At 47.5% G+C, this 20,304-nt stretch overlaps 1 protein-coding gene across 1 annotated transcript; it reads left to right on the top strand.

The window, feature by feature from the left end:
- Positions 1 to 16,620: 16,620 nt before the first annotated feature.
- On the top strand, positions 16,621 to 18,012 carry LOC125533159 (uncharacterized). The gene has a single exon (XM_048696913.1). The coding sequence runs from the start codon at positions 16,621 to 16,623 to the stop codon at positions 18,010 to 18,012; it is 1,392 nt and encodes a 463-aa protein (XP_048552870.1).
- The last annotated feature ends 2,292 nt before the right edge of the window (positions 18,013 to 20,304 follow it).

Here is a 20,304-nt window from a genome sequence, read left to right as displayed (position 1 = left end):
CATTTTACTGTCCCACCTCAGCGCGTTTAGCGAGGCGGTTTCCTTGGCACGTCTTGTTAAAGCAGAGATCGTGTCCCCTTATTCCAGGATTCTCATCAATATGGGTGTGGGTAACCCAACCGCGCCATTGACTATGGCGCTTGGGAGATAAGCGAGTTTTACCAGGCTGGTGGGGGCGCATAGTCGCGTCTGCCCATATGAGGGGATAAGGATCCACCTTTTCATCCACGCCTTCTTCCTCCTTTGCCTATCCATTTCCGCGCACTCAAGCTTCAGCGCCCAAGTCCGCACACCCCACCTCAACCTTCTCCAGCCATGTCCGAAGCGGGAGGCAAGTGGATGGTCTCCTTCATCACGGAGGGACACATCAAAAAACTGAGGAAGGCCGGATACTTGTCTAACGACATTGCGCACCGGCTTCCCGAAGAGGGGCAGCTCATCCCCACCCCTAGGCCCCATGAGAGGGTGGTGTTCCTCCCCCATTTCCTCCGCGGACTGGGCTTCCCTCTCCACCCATTTGTCTGGGGGCTCATGTTCTATTATGGCCTGGATTTCCACGATCTGGCCCCGAACTTTGTCCTTAATATCTCGGCGTTTATCGTCGTGTGCGAGGCTTTCTTCTGCATTCGCCCCCATTTCAGCCTATGGCTCAAGACTTTCAATGTCAAGCCGAAGGTGGTGCGCGGCACTCAAGCGGAGTGCGGAGGCGCCATGGTGGGAAAGATGCCCAACGTCCCATGGCCCGAGGGCTCCTTCGTGGAGTCCCTAAAGGGGTGGCAATCGGGGTGGTTTTACATCACCGAGCCGCGCGACCCTGAATGGGTCGCAGCCCCCGAGTTCCGATCCGGACCCCCTATGCGGCTCACCTCCTAGAAAGAGACGGCCTGTCGTGGGGTAAAGAAGGAGAGCTGACCGGACTCCAAACATGCGTCCGAACCCTAGTGGACAAGAAGCTCAAACTTGTCAACGTACTCCAGGTTATGCTCATCCGCCGGATCCTCCCGTGTCAACAACGGGCTTTCAACCTATGGGAGTTCGACCCGGCGCAGCACCGAACTCTAAGCAGGCTCTTCGACACAACGTACGAAGATGCCTGGAAGGTGCTTTTCAAGGGCACCGAGGCCCCCGCATCTGCTACCGAGGATCACGGCTTCAGCACGCAGCGTCGCGCTCGTGCGGTAAGATGTTTTTACCTTTTACAGGCTATTAGTTTTTCATAGTTTGACTCCATGCGGGATCTTAAGCTCCCTTACCTTTGACAGGATTGGCAGGAGACGTCCGGACAGATCAACTGTCCGGCTCCTTTGCCCGAAGGCCCAGCGGACGCTCGCTTGGCGAAGCTGCTGGTTCCGGCACCCTATGTGGTGCCGGAGAAGAAGGCCAAGAAGAAGGCCATGGGGACTCGGAAGAGTGCTCGGCACCTAGGGGTGTCGGATTCATCATCCGATGACTCCAAGATGCACTCCTCCCGTGAAGACGAGGAGGAGAAAGAAGAGACCTCTCCCCCTCCAGCGGGCGGAGAGAAGAAAAGGAAGGTCGCCCCAACTGGGGAGGCCGAAGGGTCCAAGAAGGGGAAAACCCTTCCTCCGGACGGCTCCACCAACGCTGACGACGGCGAAGAGGAGTGGTCGCACAGGGCCAAGCCCCTGGCGAGATCGTAAGTGTCCCGATACCAGAGTGATTCATAGCATTCTTCCATTGCACAGCTTTTCCTTATGTCGAACATGTTTATGCAGTCCACGCAAAGACCGGCTCGACGTGTCGTCGAGCGGTTCCCTGGATTCGTCGGATGTGAATTCACTTCCGACGGCTACCTCCCCCCATCCTACGGACGACGCCGAGGTGCTGTCGCAACAGGTTCCAAGCCAGGAGGAGGTGGTCCTGGAGGCGCCGCAAGGCGACCTCCCGGACTCCAGGCGCAAAGGGGATAAAACCCCCAAGGGCTCCGAGTTCGGCCTTGAGCCGGACACCGCGCCAGAACCTTCAATGGTTCCGGACTCCAGTAGGCGGCCTCCTTCCAAGAGGAGCGAGCCTACCGAGCCGGTGACCTCCGTCCAACCGGAGGCACCGGAGAATTTGCTGGAGACGCTTAATGGCGCCTCCATCGACGAGGAGCACCGCACTATTATGAGTGCGGTGATCCAGAAGGTTCATTCTGCCAAGAGCAGACTGACTGAAGCCTGTGCCAGCCTTCTAACAGGCTTTGAGGTAGGTAAAGAATATGTAAAAATATTACCGCATAGACAGTAGCCCCTGATGCTCTGTTCGGCGTTCGGAAAGAAAAGCCGAATAGAGGATCTAATAACATTCTCAGGAGTCTAACATAATCAAGTCAATATGCGTATGCAGGCTTCGCTGCTGGCCTCCGCCGCATTGACTGCGGAGGTGGATACGCTGAAGCAAAACCTCACGCGGTCCGAGAAGGAGCTCGGCCAAGCCAAGAGGCAACTCGAGGAGAAGGAAGGTAAGTAATACCTTGTGCAATTATATAGAGAAGATGTGGTTGCAAAAAATGACAGGATCAACGTGTTATTATAGGGGCCACGACCGAGGTGGCAACCCTTAAGCAAGCGCAGTCCGAGGTCGAAAATAGGGCGGCCGCGGAGCGCACGGAGAGAGAGAGAAGCAGGAGGCGCGGGTGGAGGAGGTGCAGAAAGAGCTCCGGGCTCTCGTGAAAAAATACGAGATTTTGGAGCTTGACTCAAAGACGCAAGTGTCCGAGCTTGCGGCAGCCCTCAAGAGCGCGAAGTCTGCAAAGGCCGAAGCCCAGAAATCCCTCAAAGAAATTGAAGCGATGAAGAAGATAGCGGCAGGTAAGGCATTCATTATGCAAAGCAAGCACGTGAAAGTGAATTACTTATTACTTACCCGAGTCCGGAGCTCTCCAGGAGCGTTCGCAGATTTGCCCCGCAGTGCGTCGGATGCCGCCGCCTACTACCGAGCCGAAGAGGGGAGCTCGACAGAGAAGGTGTTCTGGTCTCAGTATGCTGAGGCCGGACACCTGGTGCCTTTAAGCGACCAGCTGAAGCAAATGGTCGAGCTCCACAAGGTTGCCGAACAGGCCATAAAGGGCCCCATAGTTCGGCTGTGGCCTGGAGAGGCTTTGCCTGGGAGCTACTTCGGGCTGGTGAGGCGGCTGGTGGATGCCTGTCCACGGCTTGAATTAATCAAGCTCTCCGTCTGCATCGAAGGTGCCCGTAGGGCGCTTGCCCGTGCTAAAGTGCACTAGGGCCAGATGGATGCGGAGAAGCTGGTGAAGGACGGGCCGCCGCCGGGCAAGGAGCATCGCATCCCGGAAGCGTATTATGAGGGCATCCTGAAGGGTGCCCGCCTTATAGCGGATGAATGCCCCAAAGATGTAATTTTTGAGTAAACTCGCATTTGTGATCCTGTACGCTGAAAACTTGTTCATATGCGCTAAGCAACGCTTTTGAATTTAAAATATTACCTTCTGTGCGGCCGTTTATCAAATTTGAGAGATGGCGAGTCGTCGGCTTCTGCCCCCATGGCATGAGTGCTGGGGTGTTCGGGATAAACATGAGCGCTCTTTTTCCCATTCTTGGGTCCTTCGAGGGAGGCGCTCAACACAACGAACAAGGCAATCGGACTATAATGCTTGAACACTCTCACTTAGCCATAGAATTCTATAATTTTAAATTTCGGCGAAGCCCCTAGTGTTCGGAAGACCGAGTTCGGGGCGCTATCCACGCCTAGGCCGGACAAAGCCGACTCCTCGCTCTAAGCGGCATAAGTCTTTAGGGACTCGAAAACCTCTCGAACAGCGACCAGCTCTCGCCTCATCATGATGGTCAGTTTTAGCTTTCTCTACTGAGGTGCTTACCCCAGCTCAACTGGGGAAAAATCGCAGTAGTTCTCCTAGTGCTACCTTAGACGATATAACAGAACGTAAGGTACCAAAACATAGGAGCCGGGCAAACCCAACATTTGACCCAACACATGATTCGGAGCCGATGCATATAATGCTATAAGTTCGGGGTGCCGCACTTGTAAAAGTGTTCGGACTTCTCACGCCGTGTTGTGGGGTACTTAAGCCCCTGGCGTATTGGCCGTACCAAAGTGTACGGGTGCAACATGTCATTAATGAACATATATTCGTAAAAAAGAGGTAATGCGATAATAGACGGAAGCTATGCATTGTTTATTTTAAAAAGCTGTGATCAAAGCAGAACGATACAAATAGTGCGATAAGCAAAAGATGGGACTATCAAATATGTCCTTTCCAGGGGCGAGCTGCGGAATGTTATGCGAAATAGGTATACTGCTCGTTATAGAGACCACCTTAGAGTTCCGTAGTGCGGCGTAGCTTTCTGCTTCCCTGGTTGTATCGTTTGTGCGGCAATTGTACTGCCGGACAAGCCTTCCGGAGAATGAAGTCCTGAAAATAAGAGAAAATTTAAGAAATCGGCAGCCCCTAGTGCGGTTTAAGCCGCGTTTCGGGCGTGCCGTGATGGTGCCCCTCCCCCTGTGCCCATGGTATTTCTAGAGCGTAGTTATGTATGCGTGGCACTGGTTTCGCAAATTCGCGAGGGTTGGGGTTGGGGCCGCATTGCTACGCTTGCTCGGAATGTGCCAGGCAGTCTTGTTGTAGGTTACTCCGGGCGCGCTTGACGGTGTCCGGACGTTTAATGGCCGGACTAGAGAATTGCCTTGAGAGGCTGCTTTGTACTTCCGCTGCGATAGCCGCCGTATGCTCCTCTGTTCCGAGAGAGCGTTCGATGTTTCCATTGACTGTGATGACGCCTCGAGGTCCTGGCATCTTGAGCTTGAGGTATGCGTAGTGTGGCACCGCATTGAACTTGGCAAATGCGGTTCGCCCGAGCAGTGCGTGATAGCCACTGCGGAACGGGACTATGTCGAAGATTAACTCCTCGCTTCGGAAATTATCAAGAGATCCGAAGACCACTTCAAGTGTAACTGAGCCTGTTCAGTTGGCTTCTACACCTGGTATGACGCCTTTAAAGGTCGTTCTAGTGGGTTTAATCCTCGAGGGACCGATGCTCATTTTCCGCACTGTATCCTGATAAAGCAGGTTCAGGCTGCTACCGCCGTCCATAGGGACTCTAGTGAGGTGAAATCCGTCAATAATTGGGTCTAGAACCAATGCGGCGAATCCGCCATGACGGATGCTAGTGGGGTGGTCCCTTCGATCAAAAGTGATCGGGCAGGAAGACCATGGGTTGAACTTTGGGGCGACTGGCTCCATCGCGTATACGTCCCTTAGCACACGCTTCCGCTCCCTCTTGGGGACGTGGGTTGCGTATATCATGTTCACCGTCCACACTTGTGGGGGAAAACCTTTCTGTCCACTGTTGTTCGGCGGCCGGGGCTCCTCCTCGTCATCGCTATGCAGCCCCTTGTCTCTGCTTTCGGCATTTAGCTTGCCTGCCTGCTTGAACACCCAACAATCCCTGTTGGTGTGATTGGATGGTTTTTCGGGGGTGCCATGTATCTGGCATGAGCGGTCGAGTATTCGGTCCAAACTGGACGGGCCCGGAGTATTTCTTTTGAATGGCTTTTTCCGCTGACCGGGTTTAGAGCCTCTGAATCCGGCATTAACTGTCGTGTCCTCAGCATTGTCGCCGTTAATGCGGTGCTTTTGCTTGTTGCGACGCGACTTGCCACTGCTGTCCTTGGTATCCGAATTACCAGGGCTCTTGGTCATGTTATTGCTGCGAGCTAGCCAGCTGTCTTCTCCCGCGCAAAAGCGGGTCATAAGTGTCATGAGGGCTGCCATAGATTTTGGCTTTTCCTGTCCTAGGTGCCGTGCAAGCCACTCGTCACGGATGTTATGCTTGAAGGCTGCTAGGGCCTCTTCGTCCAGACAGTCGACGATTTGATTTTTCTTGGTTAGGAACCGTGTCCAGAATTGTTTGGCCGATTCCTCTAGATGCTGAATTATGTGGCTTAGGTCATCGGCGTCTGGTGGTCGCACATAAGTGCCCTGGAAATTGTCGAGGAATGCGGCTTCCAGGTCCTCCCAACAACCAATTGATTCTGCTGGCAAGCTATTAAGCCAATGCCGAGCTGGTCCTTTAAGCTTGAGTGGGAGGTATTTGATGACGTGTAAGTCATCACCGCGGGCCATGTGGATATGAAGGAGATAGTCCTCGATCCATACCGCATGATCTGTTGTGCCATCATATGATTCGATGTTCACGGGTTTGAAACCCTCGGGGATTTGATGATCCATTACTTCATCTGTGAAGCATGGTGGGTGTGCGGCGCCTCTGTACTGGGCTATATCACGACGCAGCTCAAACGAGCTTTGTCTACTGTGTTCGGCCCGGCCAGATTTACTATATCCGGTGTGACGAGTACCGTCTCGTGCCGTGGGGCGCCCACATGATCCGTAGATCGATCTTGTTTGCCTTGCCTTGTCCTCCAATATGTCTCACAGGTCTGGCGCATTTTCCCATGCCTTGGTATTTTTTGAGCGGCACCGGGGTGCGGCTTGAGTGGAGGGCCGAGAGGCCTCTCTGTCGCGGCCACGGGGTGACCGGTCGGCCGCATCATGCGCTGGTGATTTAGGTGCTTCCTCCTCTAATTGGGGTAGCAACCTGCGCTTTGGGTAGCTCTTGGAGGGGCGTTCGAGTTCATACTCTTCGGCAGCAAGGGCTTCAGTCCATCTGTTGGCTAGCAAATCTTGATCAGCTCTAAGCTGTTGCTGTTTTTTCTTGAGGCTGCTCACCGTGGCCATAAGCCTGCGTTTGAAATGCTCTTGTTCGACGGGATCCTCCGGCATGACAAATTCGTCGTCGTCGAGGCTTGCCTCGTCTTTGGAGGGAGGCATATAATTATCGTCCTCGACCTCTCTGTCTGCCGCTCTCTCATGACGGCTGGCTTCTCTATCCTCCTGTGCTGAATCTTGCTGGAGGTGCTTGTCTTCGGCACTGTCCGGGGTGTTATTATCCCCCGTGCCGGAATCACCGTTTTTGTTTTGGCGGGATTTAGAGCGGCGCCGCTGACGCCGGCGCTTAGGCTGCTTCTTGGAGGGGTCATCCTCCGATGTTCCATCGCCATTGCCTTCTTTTGGGGTGTCCACCATGTATATATCATACGACGAGGTGGCTTTCCAGTGCCCTATAGGCGCTGGTTCTTGATCGTCTCCTGCATCGGCGTCCATACCGTCGATGTCTTCAGAGTCAAAGTCGAGCATGTCGGTTAAATCATCGACAGTGGCTACGAAGTGGGTGGTGGGTGGGCTTTGAATTTCTTCATCATCCGCATCCCAACCTTGCCGACCATAGTCTAGCCAGGGCTCTCCTGACAAAGAGAGAGACTTTAGTGAATTCAGAATATTGCCGAAGGGCGAGTGCTGAAAGATGTCTGTGGCGGTGAACTCCATGATCGGCACCCAATCGGGTTCGATCGGTCGGGGCGCAGAGGGCTCGGAGTCCGGCTCCTTGGAGACACGGGCTTCGTAGAGAATAGGGCTGGTGTTCGGCTCGATCGCCGTAGAGATTGCAGCCCCCGAGGCGGTGTCTAACCACCCATCCTCGGTTAGTGTGATCGGCTCCGAGCTAGGGGTCAGAGCGGACACAGGTGCGGCCTCCAGGGCACTGTTCGGCGACAGAGCTAAATCATGCCCATCGTGATAGTGCGACGCGCTCGGCTGTGGCTCTAATCCGTCGAAGATCAAGTCTCCGCGGATGTCGGCCGTGTAGTTCAAACTTCCAAATCTGACCTGATGGCCAGGGGCGTAGCTTTCGATCTGCTCCAGATGACCAAGCGAATTGGCCCGCAGTGCAAAGCCGCCGAATACGAAGATCTGTCCGGGGAGAAAAGTCTCACCCTGGATCGCATCGCTGTTGATGATCGGAGAAGCCATCGGGCCTAAAAGCGACGGCACGGAGGAACTCTCAATGAAAGCACCAATGTCGGTGTCAAAACCGGCGGATCTCGGGTAGGGGGTCCCGAACTGTGCGTCTAGGTCGGATGGTAACAGGAGGCAGGGGACACGATGTTTTACCCAGGTTCGGGCCCTCTTGATGGAGGTAAAACCCTACGTCCTGCTTGATTAATATTGATGATATGGGTAGTACAAGAGTAGATCTACCACGAGATCAGAGAGGCTAAACCCTAGAAGCTAGCCTATGGTATGATTGTTGGTCGTCCTACGGACTAAAACTCTCTGGTTTATATAGACACCGGAGAGGGATAGGGTTACACAGAGTCGGTTACAATGGTAGGAGATCTACATATCCGTATCGCCAAGCTTGCCTTCCACGCCAAGGAAAGTCCCTTCCGGACACGGGACGAAGTCTTCAATCTTGTATCTTCATAGTCCAGGAGTCCGGCCGAAGGTATAGTCCGGCCATCCGGACACCCCCTAAACCAGGACTCCCTCAACGTGTGCCAACCCCTATGCATAGATTCATGGGCGGAACCCGCAAGTTGATCACCAAAATATACATCAAGTGAATCACGTGGTATCCCATTGTCACCACAGATACGCACGGCAAGACATACATCAAATGTTCTCAAATCTTTAAGGACTCAATCCGATAAGATAACTTCAAAGGGGAAACTCAATTCATTACAAGAGAGTAGAGGGGGAGGAGAAATATAAGATCCAACTATAATTGCAAAGCTCGCGATACATCAAGATCGTGCCAAATCAAGAACACGAGAGAGAGAGAGAGAGAGAGAGATCAAACACATAGCTACTGGTACATACCCTCAGCCCCGAGGGAGAACTACTCCCTCCTCGTCATGGAGAGCACCGGGATGATGAAGATGGCCACCGGAGAGGGATTCCCCCCTCCGGCAGGGTGCCGGAACGGGTCTAGATTGGTTTTCGGTGGCTACGGAGGCTTCTGGTGGCGGAACTCCCGATCTATTGTGCTCTTGGATGTTTTTAGGGTATATGGAGATATATAGGCGGAAGAAGTATGTCAGGGGGACCACGAGGGGCCCACGAGGATGGAGGGCGCGCCCAGGGGGGTGGGCGCGCCCCCTACCTCGTGGCCTCCTCGAAGCTTCCCTTACGTGCACTTCAAGTCTTCTGGGCTTCTTTCCTTCCAAAAATGGGTTCCGTGAAGTTTCAGGTCAATTGGACTCCATTTGGTTTTTCTTTTCTTCGAAACCCTAAAACAAGGTAAAAACAGAAACTGGCACTGGGCTCTGGGTTAATAGGTTAGTCCAAGAGTGTATAATAAAGCCCATAAACATTCAAAACAGTAGATAATATAGCATGGAGCAATCAAAAATTATAGATACGTTGGAAACATATCATGGAGTACGTATTTCCCACCGACATTACATTCATGTTCACACACTCATTGCTAGATGTCGGTGCTCATACTTTTTCATTGTATCATCCATGCTAGTTTATTTTCCTTTTTATGCTTTCTTCTTGTGTGTTTAATAAACCTTAAGAAAAAACCAAAAAAATTAGTTGTAGCTTTTAATTAGTTTAATTTCCATGCTTGTAGTAGTAATTAAAAGGAAAACCCAAAAGATTTCCTGTTCTTCTTTTACTTGTTGGGAGCTTTCCCGTGTAAATAGTTTTATTTTTTTTGTTTTCTTTGGGGATCGATAGGAGAAGACCATAATTAAATTGTTGAAGTAGCTCTTATATGCATTATTGTTGATCTGACAAAAGAGCCCATATTGCCTTGTCTTCTCCTGTTTATTGAATGCTTGCAGATTCCAGCTTAGTCCAATGCACGTGCACTATTATTATTATTATTCACATCATTCGGTCGTGCAAGTGAAAGGCAATTATGATGATATATGATGGACTGACTAAGATGAGAAAAGCTGGTATGAACTCGACCTCTTTTGTTTTTGTAAATATGATTAGTTCATCGTTCCTGATTCAGCCTATTATGGATAAATATGTTTGCAATGACAACTAGAGATCATAGTTTCTTGTACCATGCTTGATTAGCTAGGAGCTTATAATGGTTTACCTTGCGTACCAACATGCTATTAAAATGGTTATGATGTGGTATGATAGGGTGGTATCCTCCTCTGAATGATTTAACTGACTTGACTTGGTGCATGTTCACACATATAGTTGAAACAAAATCAACATAGCCTTCACGATATTTATGTTCATGGTGGATTATATCCTACTCATGCTTGCATTCGGTGTTGATTAATTTTAATGCATGTTCATGACTGTTGTCGCTCTCTAGCTGGTCGCTTCCCAGTCTTTTGCTAGCCTTCACCTGTACTAAGCGGGAATACTACTTGTGCATCCAACTCCATAAACCCCAAAGTTATTCCATATGAGTCCACCATACCTACCTATATACGGTATCTCCACTACTAGGAAAAGGGCTATAGATGGAATTGACACTAATGGTGCACCAGACATGTGGTGCGCCATTACTATATACTAATGGCGCATCATGGGCTATAGATGGAATTGACACTAATGGCGCACCAGACATGTGGTGCGCCATTACTATATACTAATGGCGCATCATGTGTTGGTGCGCCATTAGTGTGCAAATACTAATGGCGCACCACGTCCATGGTGCGCCATTAGTAAAAAAAATTAATTTTTTCAAAACTACTAATGGCGCACTGTGGGAGTGGTGCGCCATTACTAGTTGAACTAGTAATGGCGCACCACATCCACGGTGCGCCATTAGTAAAAAAATTTAAATTTTTTTCAAAACTACTAATGGCGCACCGTGGGAGTGGTGAACTAGTAATGGCGCACCATGCCACGGTGCGCCATTAGTAACTTGGCCCAAACATTCGCCCGAATGCACCCCCCCGGACCGCCTTTTCAGTTTTAAAAATAAATAAAAGAAAATGATAGAAATGTCAAAAAAATAAAAGAAAATAAGATTCCCATGTGATATGTGGTCTAGTTGTTAGCAAAATTTACAAACATGAATTTTCGACTTTTTTGCAAAATCTCTCGAGAATTTGTAAAAATGGACATAACTTTTGCGTACGAACTCGGATGAAAAAGTTTTTTATATGAAAAATCATCTACTCGAAAAGTTACATCCGAATTTAACTGGGGAAACCCCGTTAAACATTTTTAAAATCCTCAAAAACCTAACAGAAAAAAAGATACAGGGCTTTTAAGATCTGGAGAGGCAAAAAAAATTCAAACTTACTAATGGCGCACCTGCCCATGGTGCGCCATTAGTATCTTCCCGCCTTCAAAATTCAAAATAAGTCAAAAAATAAGAAAAAGTTACTAATGGCGCACCTGCCCATGGTGCGCCATTAGTATCTTCCTGCCTTCAAAATTCAAAATAAGTCAAAAAAATAAAAAAAAAGTTATTAATGGCGCACCTGCCCATGGTGCGCCATTAGTATCTTCCCGCCTTCAAAATTCAAAATAAATCAAAAAAATAAAAAAAAAGTTAGTAATGGCGCACCTGTCCACGATGCGCCATTACTATGTCGTATATATGGCTGGGCGCACCTCCTCCACTCCACCTCTCCTCCACTCCATCTCCTCCTCTCCTCCACTCCATCTTCCCTTCTCTCCTCCACCATACTACCCTACTCCTCTCCGGCGACCTCCTCTTCCTCCTCTCCGGCGACCTCCTCCTCCTCTCCGGCGACCTCCTCCTCCCTCCTCTCCTCTCCTCCCCTCCCCTCCCCTCACGGTTTCTCCTCCCTCCTCTCCGGTGAGCTCCTCCTCCCTCCTCTCCTCCCATTCCCTCATGGTTTCATCTTCCTCCTCTCCGATGCTTCGGTGAACTCCTCTCCGGCGACCTCCTCCTCCTCTCCGGCGATGTAGGCGAGCGCCTCTCCGGTGATCTCCTCCTCCTCCTCCTCCTCTCCGGCGAAATCCTCTCCGGCAAAAGAACACGGCAAAAGAACGTACAAGATCCAAAAACAGGAACAAAATTTGAAATAATATCGTGCCAAAAACGAGCAAAAAAACTAGCAAAAAATGGGCAAAAAAATCACGATCCAGATCCAAATTCAAAATTCAAAAATAGCAATGGCGCACGGTGGGGGTTAGACGGTGCGCCACTACTATTTTCCCGCCTTCAAAATTCAAAAATACTAATGGCGCACCATGGCCTATACTAATGGTGCACCAGTGGCCTATACTAATGGCGCACCGTGGCCTATACTAATGGCGCACCAGTGGTGCGCCATTAGTAAAAAATACTAGTGGCGTGATACTAATGGTGCACCAGTGATGCGCCATTAGTAGGCAAAACTGGTGCGCCATTAGTAGCCCTTTTCCTAGTAGTGCTCATGCCGTTCCAAGTAAATTTGTATGTGCCAAACTCTAAACCTTCAAATAAATATCCTGTTTTGTATGCTCGAATAGCTCATGTATCAACTAGGTTGTCTATATCTTCCATGTTAGGCGGGTTATTCTCAAGAGGAGTGGACTCCGCTCCTCACTCACGAGAAAATGGCTGGTCACCGGGATGCCCAGTCACATGCTTTATGCAAATCAAATCAAAATAATTGCAAACAAAACTCCCCCTGGGACTCTTGTTAGCTGGAGGCACTCGTTGTTTCGAGCAAGCCATGGATTGATGCTTGTTGGTGGAGGCGGAGTATAAACTTTACCATTCTGTTTGGGAACCGCCTATAATGTGTGTAGCATGGAAGATATTGCCATCTCTTGGTTGTTATGTTGACAATGAAAGTATACCGCTCAAAACATTATTCACCTCTGTTTCAAAACCGAGCTCTGGCACCTCTACAAATCCATGCTTCCCTCTGCGAAGGGCCTATCTATTTACTTTCATGTTAAGTCATCATCCTCTTATTAAAAAGCACCAGCTGGAGAGCACCGTTGTCATTTGCATTCATTACTGTTAGTTTACATTGAGTATGACTTGACTGGATCTCTTTTACCATGAATTACAATGTCTAGTCAGTCCTTGATCTTTAAAGGTGCTCTGCATTTATATTTTGCGGTCTCAGAAAGGGCTAGCGAGATGCCATCTTGTTATATCATATTATGATTGTTTTGAGAAAGTGTTGTCATCCGAGATTTATTATTATTGCTCGCTAGTTGATTATGCTATTGATATGAGTAAACTGGAGACCTATGTGTTATTATGAATGTGGTTAGTTCATAATCTTTGCTGAAAACTTGAATGTTGGCTTTACATATTTACGACAACAAGAGCAAACAGAATTTGTAAAAGTTTTTCTTTATCACTTTCAGTTTATCAACTGAATTGCTTGAGGACAAGCAAAGGTTTAAGCTTGGGGGAGTTGATACGTCTCCATCGTATCCTCTTTTCCAAACACTTTTGCCCTTGTTTTGGACTCTAACTTGCATGATTTGAATGGAACTAACCCGGACTGACGTTGTTTCAGCAGAATTACCATGGTGTTATTTATGTGCAGAAAAAAAGTTTTCGGGATGACCTGAAACTTCACGGAACAACTTTTCAGAAATAATAAAAAATCCTTGCAAAAGATGAAGGGCAGGGGCCCACCACCTTTCCACGAGGGTGGGGGCGCACGCCCTACCTCGTGGGCCCCCTGGAGCTCCTCCGACCTCAACTCCAACTCTAAATATTTGGTTTCGGGGAGAAAAAAATCAGAGAGAAAGATTCATCACGTTTTACGATACGGAGCCGCCGCCAAGCCCTAAAACCTCTCGGGAGGGCTGATCTGGAGTCCGTTCGGGGCTCCGGAGAGGGGAATCTGTCGCCATAGTCATCATCAACCATCCTTCATCACCAATTTCATGATGCTCACCGCCGTGCGTGAGTAATTCCATCGTAGGCTTGCTAGACGGTGATGGGTTGGAGAGATTTATCATGTAATCGAGTTAGTTTTGTTAGGGTTTGATCCCTAGTATCCACTATGTTCTGAGATTGATGTTGCTATGACTTTGCTATGCTTAATGCTTGTCACTAGGGCCCGAGTGCCTTGATTTCAGATCTGAACCTATTATGTTTTCATCAATATATGAGAGTTCTTGATCCTATCTTGCAAGTCTATAGTCACCTATTATGTGTTATGATCCGTTAACCCCGAAGTGACAATAATCGGGATACTTACCCGTGATGACCATAGTTTGAGGAGTTCATGTATTCACTATGTGCTAATGCTTTGTTCCAGTACTATATTAAAAGGAGGCCTTAATATCCCTTAGTTTCCATTAGGACCCCGCTGCAACGGGAGGGTAAGACAAAAGATGTCATGCAAGTTCTTTTCCATAAGCACTTATGACTATATTCAGAATACATGCCTACATTACATTGATGAACTGGAGCTAGTTCTGTGTCACCCTAGGTTATGACTGTTACATGATGAACCACATCCGGCATAATTCTCCATCACCGACCCATTGCCTAAGAGCTTTCCATATATTGTTCTTTGCTTATTTACTTTTCCGTTGCCATTGCTATCATCACTACAAAATACCAAAAACATTACTTTTGCTACCGTTACCTTTTGCTACCGTTACCACTACTATCATATTACTTTGCTACTAAATACTTTGCTGCAGATATTAAGTTTCCAGGTGTGGTTGAATTGACAACTCAACTGCTAATACTTGAGAATATTCTTTGGCTCCCCTTGTGTCGAATCAATAAATTTGGGTTGAATACTCTACCCTCGAAAACTGTTGCGATCCCCTATACTTGTGGGTTCACCATTCATAATTCTTTCATACATGTCACTCTTGGTTCATTGCATATCCCGGTACACCGCCGGAGGCATTCATATAGAGTCATATCTTGTTCTAAGTATCGAGTTGTAATTCTTGAGTTGTAAGTAAATAGAAGTGTGATGATCATCATTCATAGAGCATTGTCCCCAAAAAAGAGAAAGACCAAATAAAAAAAGAAAGGCCAAAAAAGGGACAATGCTACTATCCTTTTTCCACACTTGTGCTTCAAAGTAGCACCATGATCTTCATGATAGAGAGTCTCTTGTTTTGTCACTTTCATATACTAGTGGGAACCTTTCATTATAGAACTTGGCTTGTATATTCCAACAATGGGCCTCCTCAAGTGCCCTAGGTCTTCGTGAGCAAGCAAGTTGGATGCACACCCACTTAGTTTCTTTTGTTGAGCTTTCATACATTTATAGCTCTAGTGCATCCGTTGCATGGCAATCCCTACTCATTACATTAACATCAATCGATGGGCATCTCCATAGCCCATTGATTAGCCTCGTTGATGTGAGACTTTCTTCTTTTTGTCTTCTCCGCATAATCCCCATCATATTCTATTCCACCCATAGTGCTATGTCCATGGCTCGCGCTCATATATTGCGTGAAAGTTTATAGGTTTGAGATTACTAAAGTATGAAACAATTGCTTGGCTTGTCATCGGGGTTGTGCATGATGAGAGCATTCTTGTGTGACGAAAATGGAGCATGACTAAACTGTATGATTTTGTAGGGATGAACTTTCTTTGGCCATGTTATTTTGAGAAGACATAATTACTTAGTTAGTATGCTTGAAGTATTATTATTTTTATGTCAATATGAGCTTTTATCTTGAATCTTTTGAATCTGAATATTCATACCACAATTAAGAAAAATTACATTGGAATTATGCCAAGTAGCATTCCGCATCAAAAATTATCTTTTTATCATTTACCTACTCGAAGACGAGCATGAATTAAGCTTGAGGATGCTTGATACGTCTCCAACGTATCTATAATTTTTGATTGCTCCATGCTATATTATCTATTGTTTTGGACATTATTTGGGCTTTATTATCCACTTTTATATTAGTTTTGGCACTAATTTATTATTTTTGTGATTTGTGAATGTCATGTGTCATCCATCAGGATGGGTCTCGTGTGAGACCTGGTCTCACAGAATTATTTTCCGGACGAAGATGCTTGCAGGGCCGCGCATCATGTAGATGGCAACCGCCCGGCCCGGCCGGGATGTTTGTTTGTCGACTCTGTGCGTTACTAATGGCGAGATCGAGGAGGAAATATGGTAAGGTTTACAGGGAAAACTCACCGGTGAAAGGAAGGACAGGGAAAGTAAATTGACTAGAATACCCAGTCATGAAACTGAACCTCCGCGGGCAGGAGACAAGGCGATTAGTGTACCCTAACTCCCATCGGCGCCACCTCCGGTCCGCCCCCTTGTAGTGTGCCGGCCAGCCATGAGAACACACTAGAATATATACCGGGTCATGAAGCTTTTCTCATCATCGATCGTCGACTTCCTAACTAGCGCGCCATGTTGGGCAGTAAAAGCCGTGATTTTGCTTCTGTAATTATCTTCACTCACGTAATCTGTTGTCACATGCATATTTTGCTTCTGTAAAAATTTCTACTAGTATATTGGATTTTTGGGATTGGTTGGATGTTAAATTCAGGGAGAGAGAGAGAGAGAGAGAGAGAGAGAGAGATCTGAGTGTAATTAAATATATGTGGGTAATTATCTTTTAGTAGTACTACTATAAGATTTTCCGGTTGGAATTATAGGAGGAACAGTAGATATAGCAAGTCGTTGCCAGCGCGTACGCAAATTTTAATTAATTTGTGAATGAACTTACACACAAATTATTGATTGAGTATAGTTGGCTAGTTGCCCACCCACATGCGCCCAGGCCGCTACTGCTAGTGCTAGCTAGTATAAAAGGGTGCACAGTCGACTTGGATGGCAACACCAAACCACTAGCTAAACTAAATTGCAGCTGGTTCAACTGCAGTGGCCATGAATCAAGACCAAGCAGCACCGGCTTTTGGTTTTGAGGGTGACTACAACCTGAGGATATCGAGGATCTACAAGTTCCCGGCAGGGCTAAGGGCTCTGGGCACCCGGTACATCGAACCGATGTTGGTAGCCATCGGTCCTTACCACCGCCACTTACCCCACCTCCAGGGGATGGAGCAGGTGAAGCGCCTGGCTACCGACCACTTCGTCAACCAAGTGGAGCCCACGCGAGAAGAGCTATACGCAGCAGTCCTCCACGTGGCGGGCACCGCCCGCCTCCTGTACGGCTACGGCATCATCCCGCCGGCACCAGCCGCAGCCGCAGGTGCCGCGCCGCCCCCGGCGCCTGCAGGAGACGCGCACCAGCAGGCGCCGGCGCAGGAGCAGCAGCAGCAGGCACCGCCTGCCGCAGCCCAACATGGCAATAATCCGCCACCGCCAATGGGAGACGTTGAATTTGCAGATATGCTTTTCCACGATGCTTGCTTCCTGCTGCAGTATATTAGAGTGCGTATGCTTAACACAGGGCCACCGTCGCTGGCACACCTCTTCTACTCCAAGCGCTCTGTCATCAATAATGACATCATGCTACTAGAGAACCAGCTCCCCTGGCTTGTGCTCAGCAGTCTCATCAATCTTACGGGCCACGTGCCCGTGACAAGATTCATTGTTCGGTTGGCAAGTGTTTTCCATGCTCGCAGGGGTCTCGGGGTGGAACAAGGCTTTGAGCTCGGTGACTACAGGCCGGGTCATCTCCTTGCTCTCCTCCGGTTCCACATGAAAGGAGACATGACACGGCAAGTGGACATGCTCGTCAATACTCCAAACCAGATCTCTGTATCTTTTAACGCCATCGGGCTCGAAGAAATCGGCATCAAGCTCAAGGTGAGCGACGGAAACATGTTCGCGGACATGCGCATCAACAAGAGAAGCCTCTTGCCCGGCCGCAAGCTCGTCCTGCCACCGATGTTACTGGGCAATGTATCCGTCACTTGCCTCGTCAACATGGCGGCTTTGGAGGTATGCACAGGCATATCTTTTGTGGACAACAATACTGTGGTTTGCTCCTACGTCGGTATCCTCGCCATGCTCATGCACCGGGAGGACGACGTGCACCAGCTGCGAGCTATGCATCTCGTACAAGGAGAACTCACCGACCGGGAGACGCTCGACTTGTTCACCAGCCTTGGCAAGCACCTGCCCTCGGGCGAACGCTATGTGAGTATCCTGGAAAGCATTGAGGAGTACAAGCTCGGCAATTGGCTTTGGATCGCGGTGCACAGGTTCTTTTACCTATACTTTACCAAGATCGCGACGTTTTTTGCTGCGATAGGTAGCATTGCTGGTGTGTTCAAGGCGTTCGAGCTCATTGTTGTGAAGAAGCACCAATAGAGGAAGGTAACCAAGAAGCTAGCCCTTCTTCCATCGCGCTTGATTATCATGGACGCATGGTGTGTCCGTCTTTCTGCATGTTTGGGTCTGCTGTCCTGTCCTACGACTACTGCACGGCAGGCGAATGTGTGTTTACCGAGCTTCCCTTAATTTTCTTGAGAGAGTGTGTACCTTCCTTGTAATAAGTGGTTCTCTACGTGTGTGTCAGTGTGTGTTTATCTTCCTCGGGTGTTGTTCTTTCTGCATGTGTGTTGTTTGTTTCTGTTGAAAATGAAATAAAATGTCGTTATGCTGTGGCAGCGACACAAATTCCCGCCTGTGTCTGTCTGTGTGTTCATCACACAGACAACCCTGTGTCCGTTTGTGTCCACCTGTCAGTCCTTGTGTTGTGAACAACGCATGCAGCGATCTCATCTCTTACAGTAATGTTTCGTTTAGATCAACCATGAAATCATATCTTTGCATTAATATATATTTATGTATTTGATTATATCTCCCCTGTCTTCGGGATAGACTTAATTAGGCGCATGAAACTATTGCAGTCAATACAAGTGTGGAGATTTACAACATTCTACTCTATACTCTTTAGGTTACTTATATATACTGATGGATTTCCACTGAGAATATCCAGCCAAACCAAACACGTTGGCTTTCCGACAGGAAGCTTTTGGCTAATTAGGTAAGTGCGAAGCAGTTCCATTAGGAGTTGAGAGACGATTAAAAAGAAAGTCTCGCTGCGTCCGGATTTATTAGGCCCCTTTTATTTTGGGCTAAAGTTTGAACTATAAATTTAACTAACGAAATGCAAATTATATGTCACAAAAATTATATTGTCGGAAAGCTCTTTCGAATACATGAGGGGGTAACCTGGTTCTCCATTGGTTCGAACATACGGATATGACTTTGTCCTCTATAAATTACTAAAGCATAAAGGAAGAACCAGGTCACCCCCTCGTGTTGCCAGAGCAGAGGGTCCATAATCCTACTTCCTACACGGCTAGCTACACCTACGAAACCGCTACGAAATTGGTAACATTCCTCAATTGCGAACAAACCTATGGTTGGGGTTGGATGGTTAGGACGACAGTACTATCCTTAGCTCACTAAAGTTCATTGTTCATTAATATTGTTGCTTGTATTTTTCTTGATTTATTCCAGACCTTCCCATGATGTGCGTTTGGTGGGAGGATATGCTCCCGTTGACTACGAAGGCGACTGCGGCGGCTTTGTCAATATCAAGATAATGTGTCGACTCGGTCTCTCAAAGGTGCTCATAGGGATATGGTGTGCGCGCTTTCATAAGGATGTGTATATATGTTTATGTATGAGCGCTTGTGTATCTATGTGGTAAAAAAACATTCCTAAAAATTCTCTCTCCCTCCCTGAATTTCACTAGGGTGGCACCCTTCCTCCTCCCTATTTTCAATCAAAATTTGCCAAGTGGTTCTCCTTCGTAAACATAGCCAACCTATAGGTGTACCGTTGCTCGCGGCGGGTGGAGGGGGAAGAGGTCGGCAGCGTCACAAACGCCTGACAACTGACATGTGGTCTTTGCCCTCCTCAGGTCGGGGCCTTTCGCTGGGGAGCGCTTAGATATCGCCCACAGCGAGATATGGTATCCCATCAAGGGCGCCCTCATGTCACTACTATTGGGTCGGCCCAAGTAAATTCCCTCGTTCGTTTTCCATTCCTGCTTTTCATTTGTTCGTTATTTGTGTCTCAAAAATAATTTGTTCATATCTTTTTCATATTTTAAATGGATATGTTCCAGAAACTTAATTTATGTAAAAATGTTCATCGCAAATTTGAAAAAAAATGTTAACGGAGTATAAAAAATGTGTTACCGTCATTTTAAAATGTTCATAATATACAAATCAATATATATGACACTAAAAATGTTTATATGTTTAAAATATGTATGTGATACTTTTAAATGTTATAAAGTGTATAAATATGTTATACAATGTAAACAATATGTTTGCATAATTAATAAAAATGTATGTGACAGTTTAAAAAACTATCCACGTGTTCCAAAAATATGCCATGACATTTAAAAAATGTTTATACAATGTACAAAAGTTCATGTAATTTAAAAAAAATATATCACTTAAAAAATGGTCAACATGTATTTGATAAATAAAATTACATGTATTCAGAAACACATTAAAAAAGAGTAATCATGTATCTAAAAATGTTTAGTATGTATAAAAAATCGACATGCATCTTCTCATAAAAAAAGGCGTGCGCTTTTTCTTCTAAAAAAAGAAAAGAAAAAAAGACGTGCACAGTCTA

The sequence above is a fragment of the Triticum urartu genome, chromosome 1A (genome assembly GCF_056163025.1).
Source record: "Triticum urartu cultivar PI428250 chromosome 1A, HENAU_Tu73, whole genome shotgun sequence".
Classification (NCBI taxonomy): Eukaryota; Viridiplantae; Streptophyta; class Magnoliopsida; order Poales; family Poaceae; genus Triticum; species Triticum urartu.
Note: the sequence above shows the minus strand (reverse complement) of the source record. Positions and strands in the feature narration are given on the sequence as shown.

Excerpts from the sequence above, each read along its gene's own strand:
- LOC125533159 (XM_048696913.1), top strand. The coding sequence starts at position 16,621 with ATGAATCAAGACCAAGCAGCACCGGCTTTTGGTTTTGAGGGTGACTAC.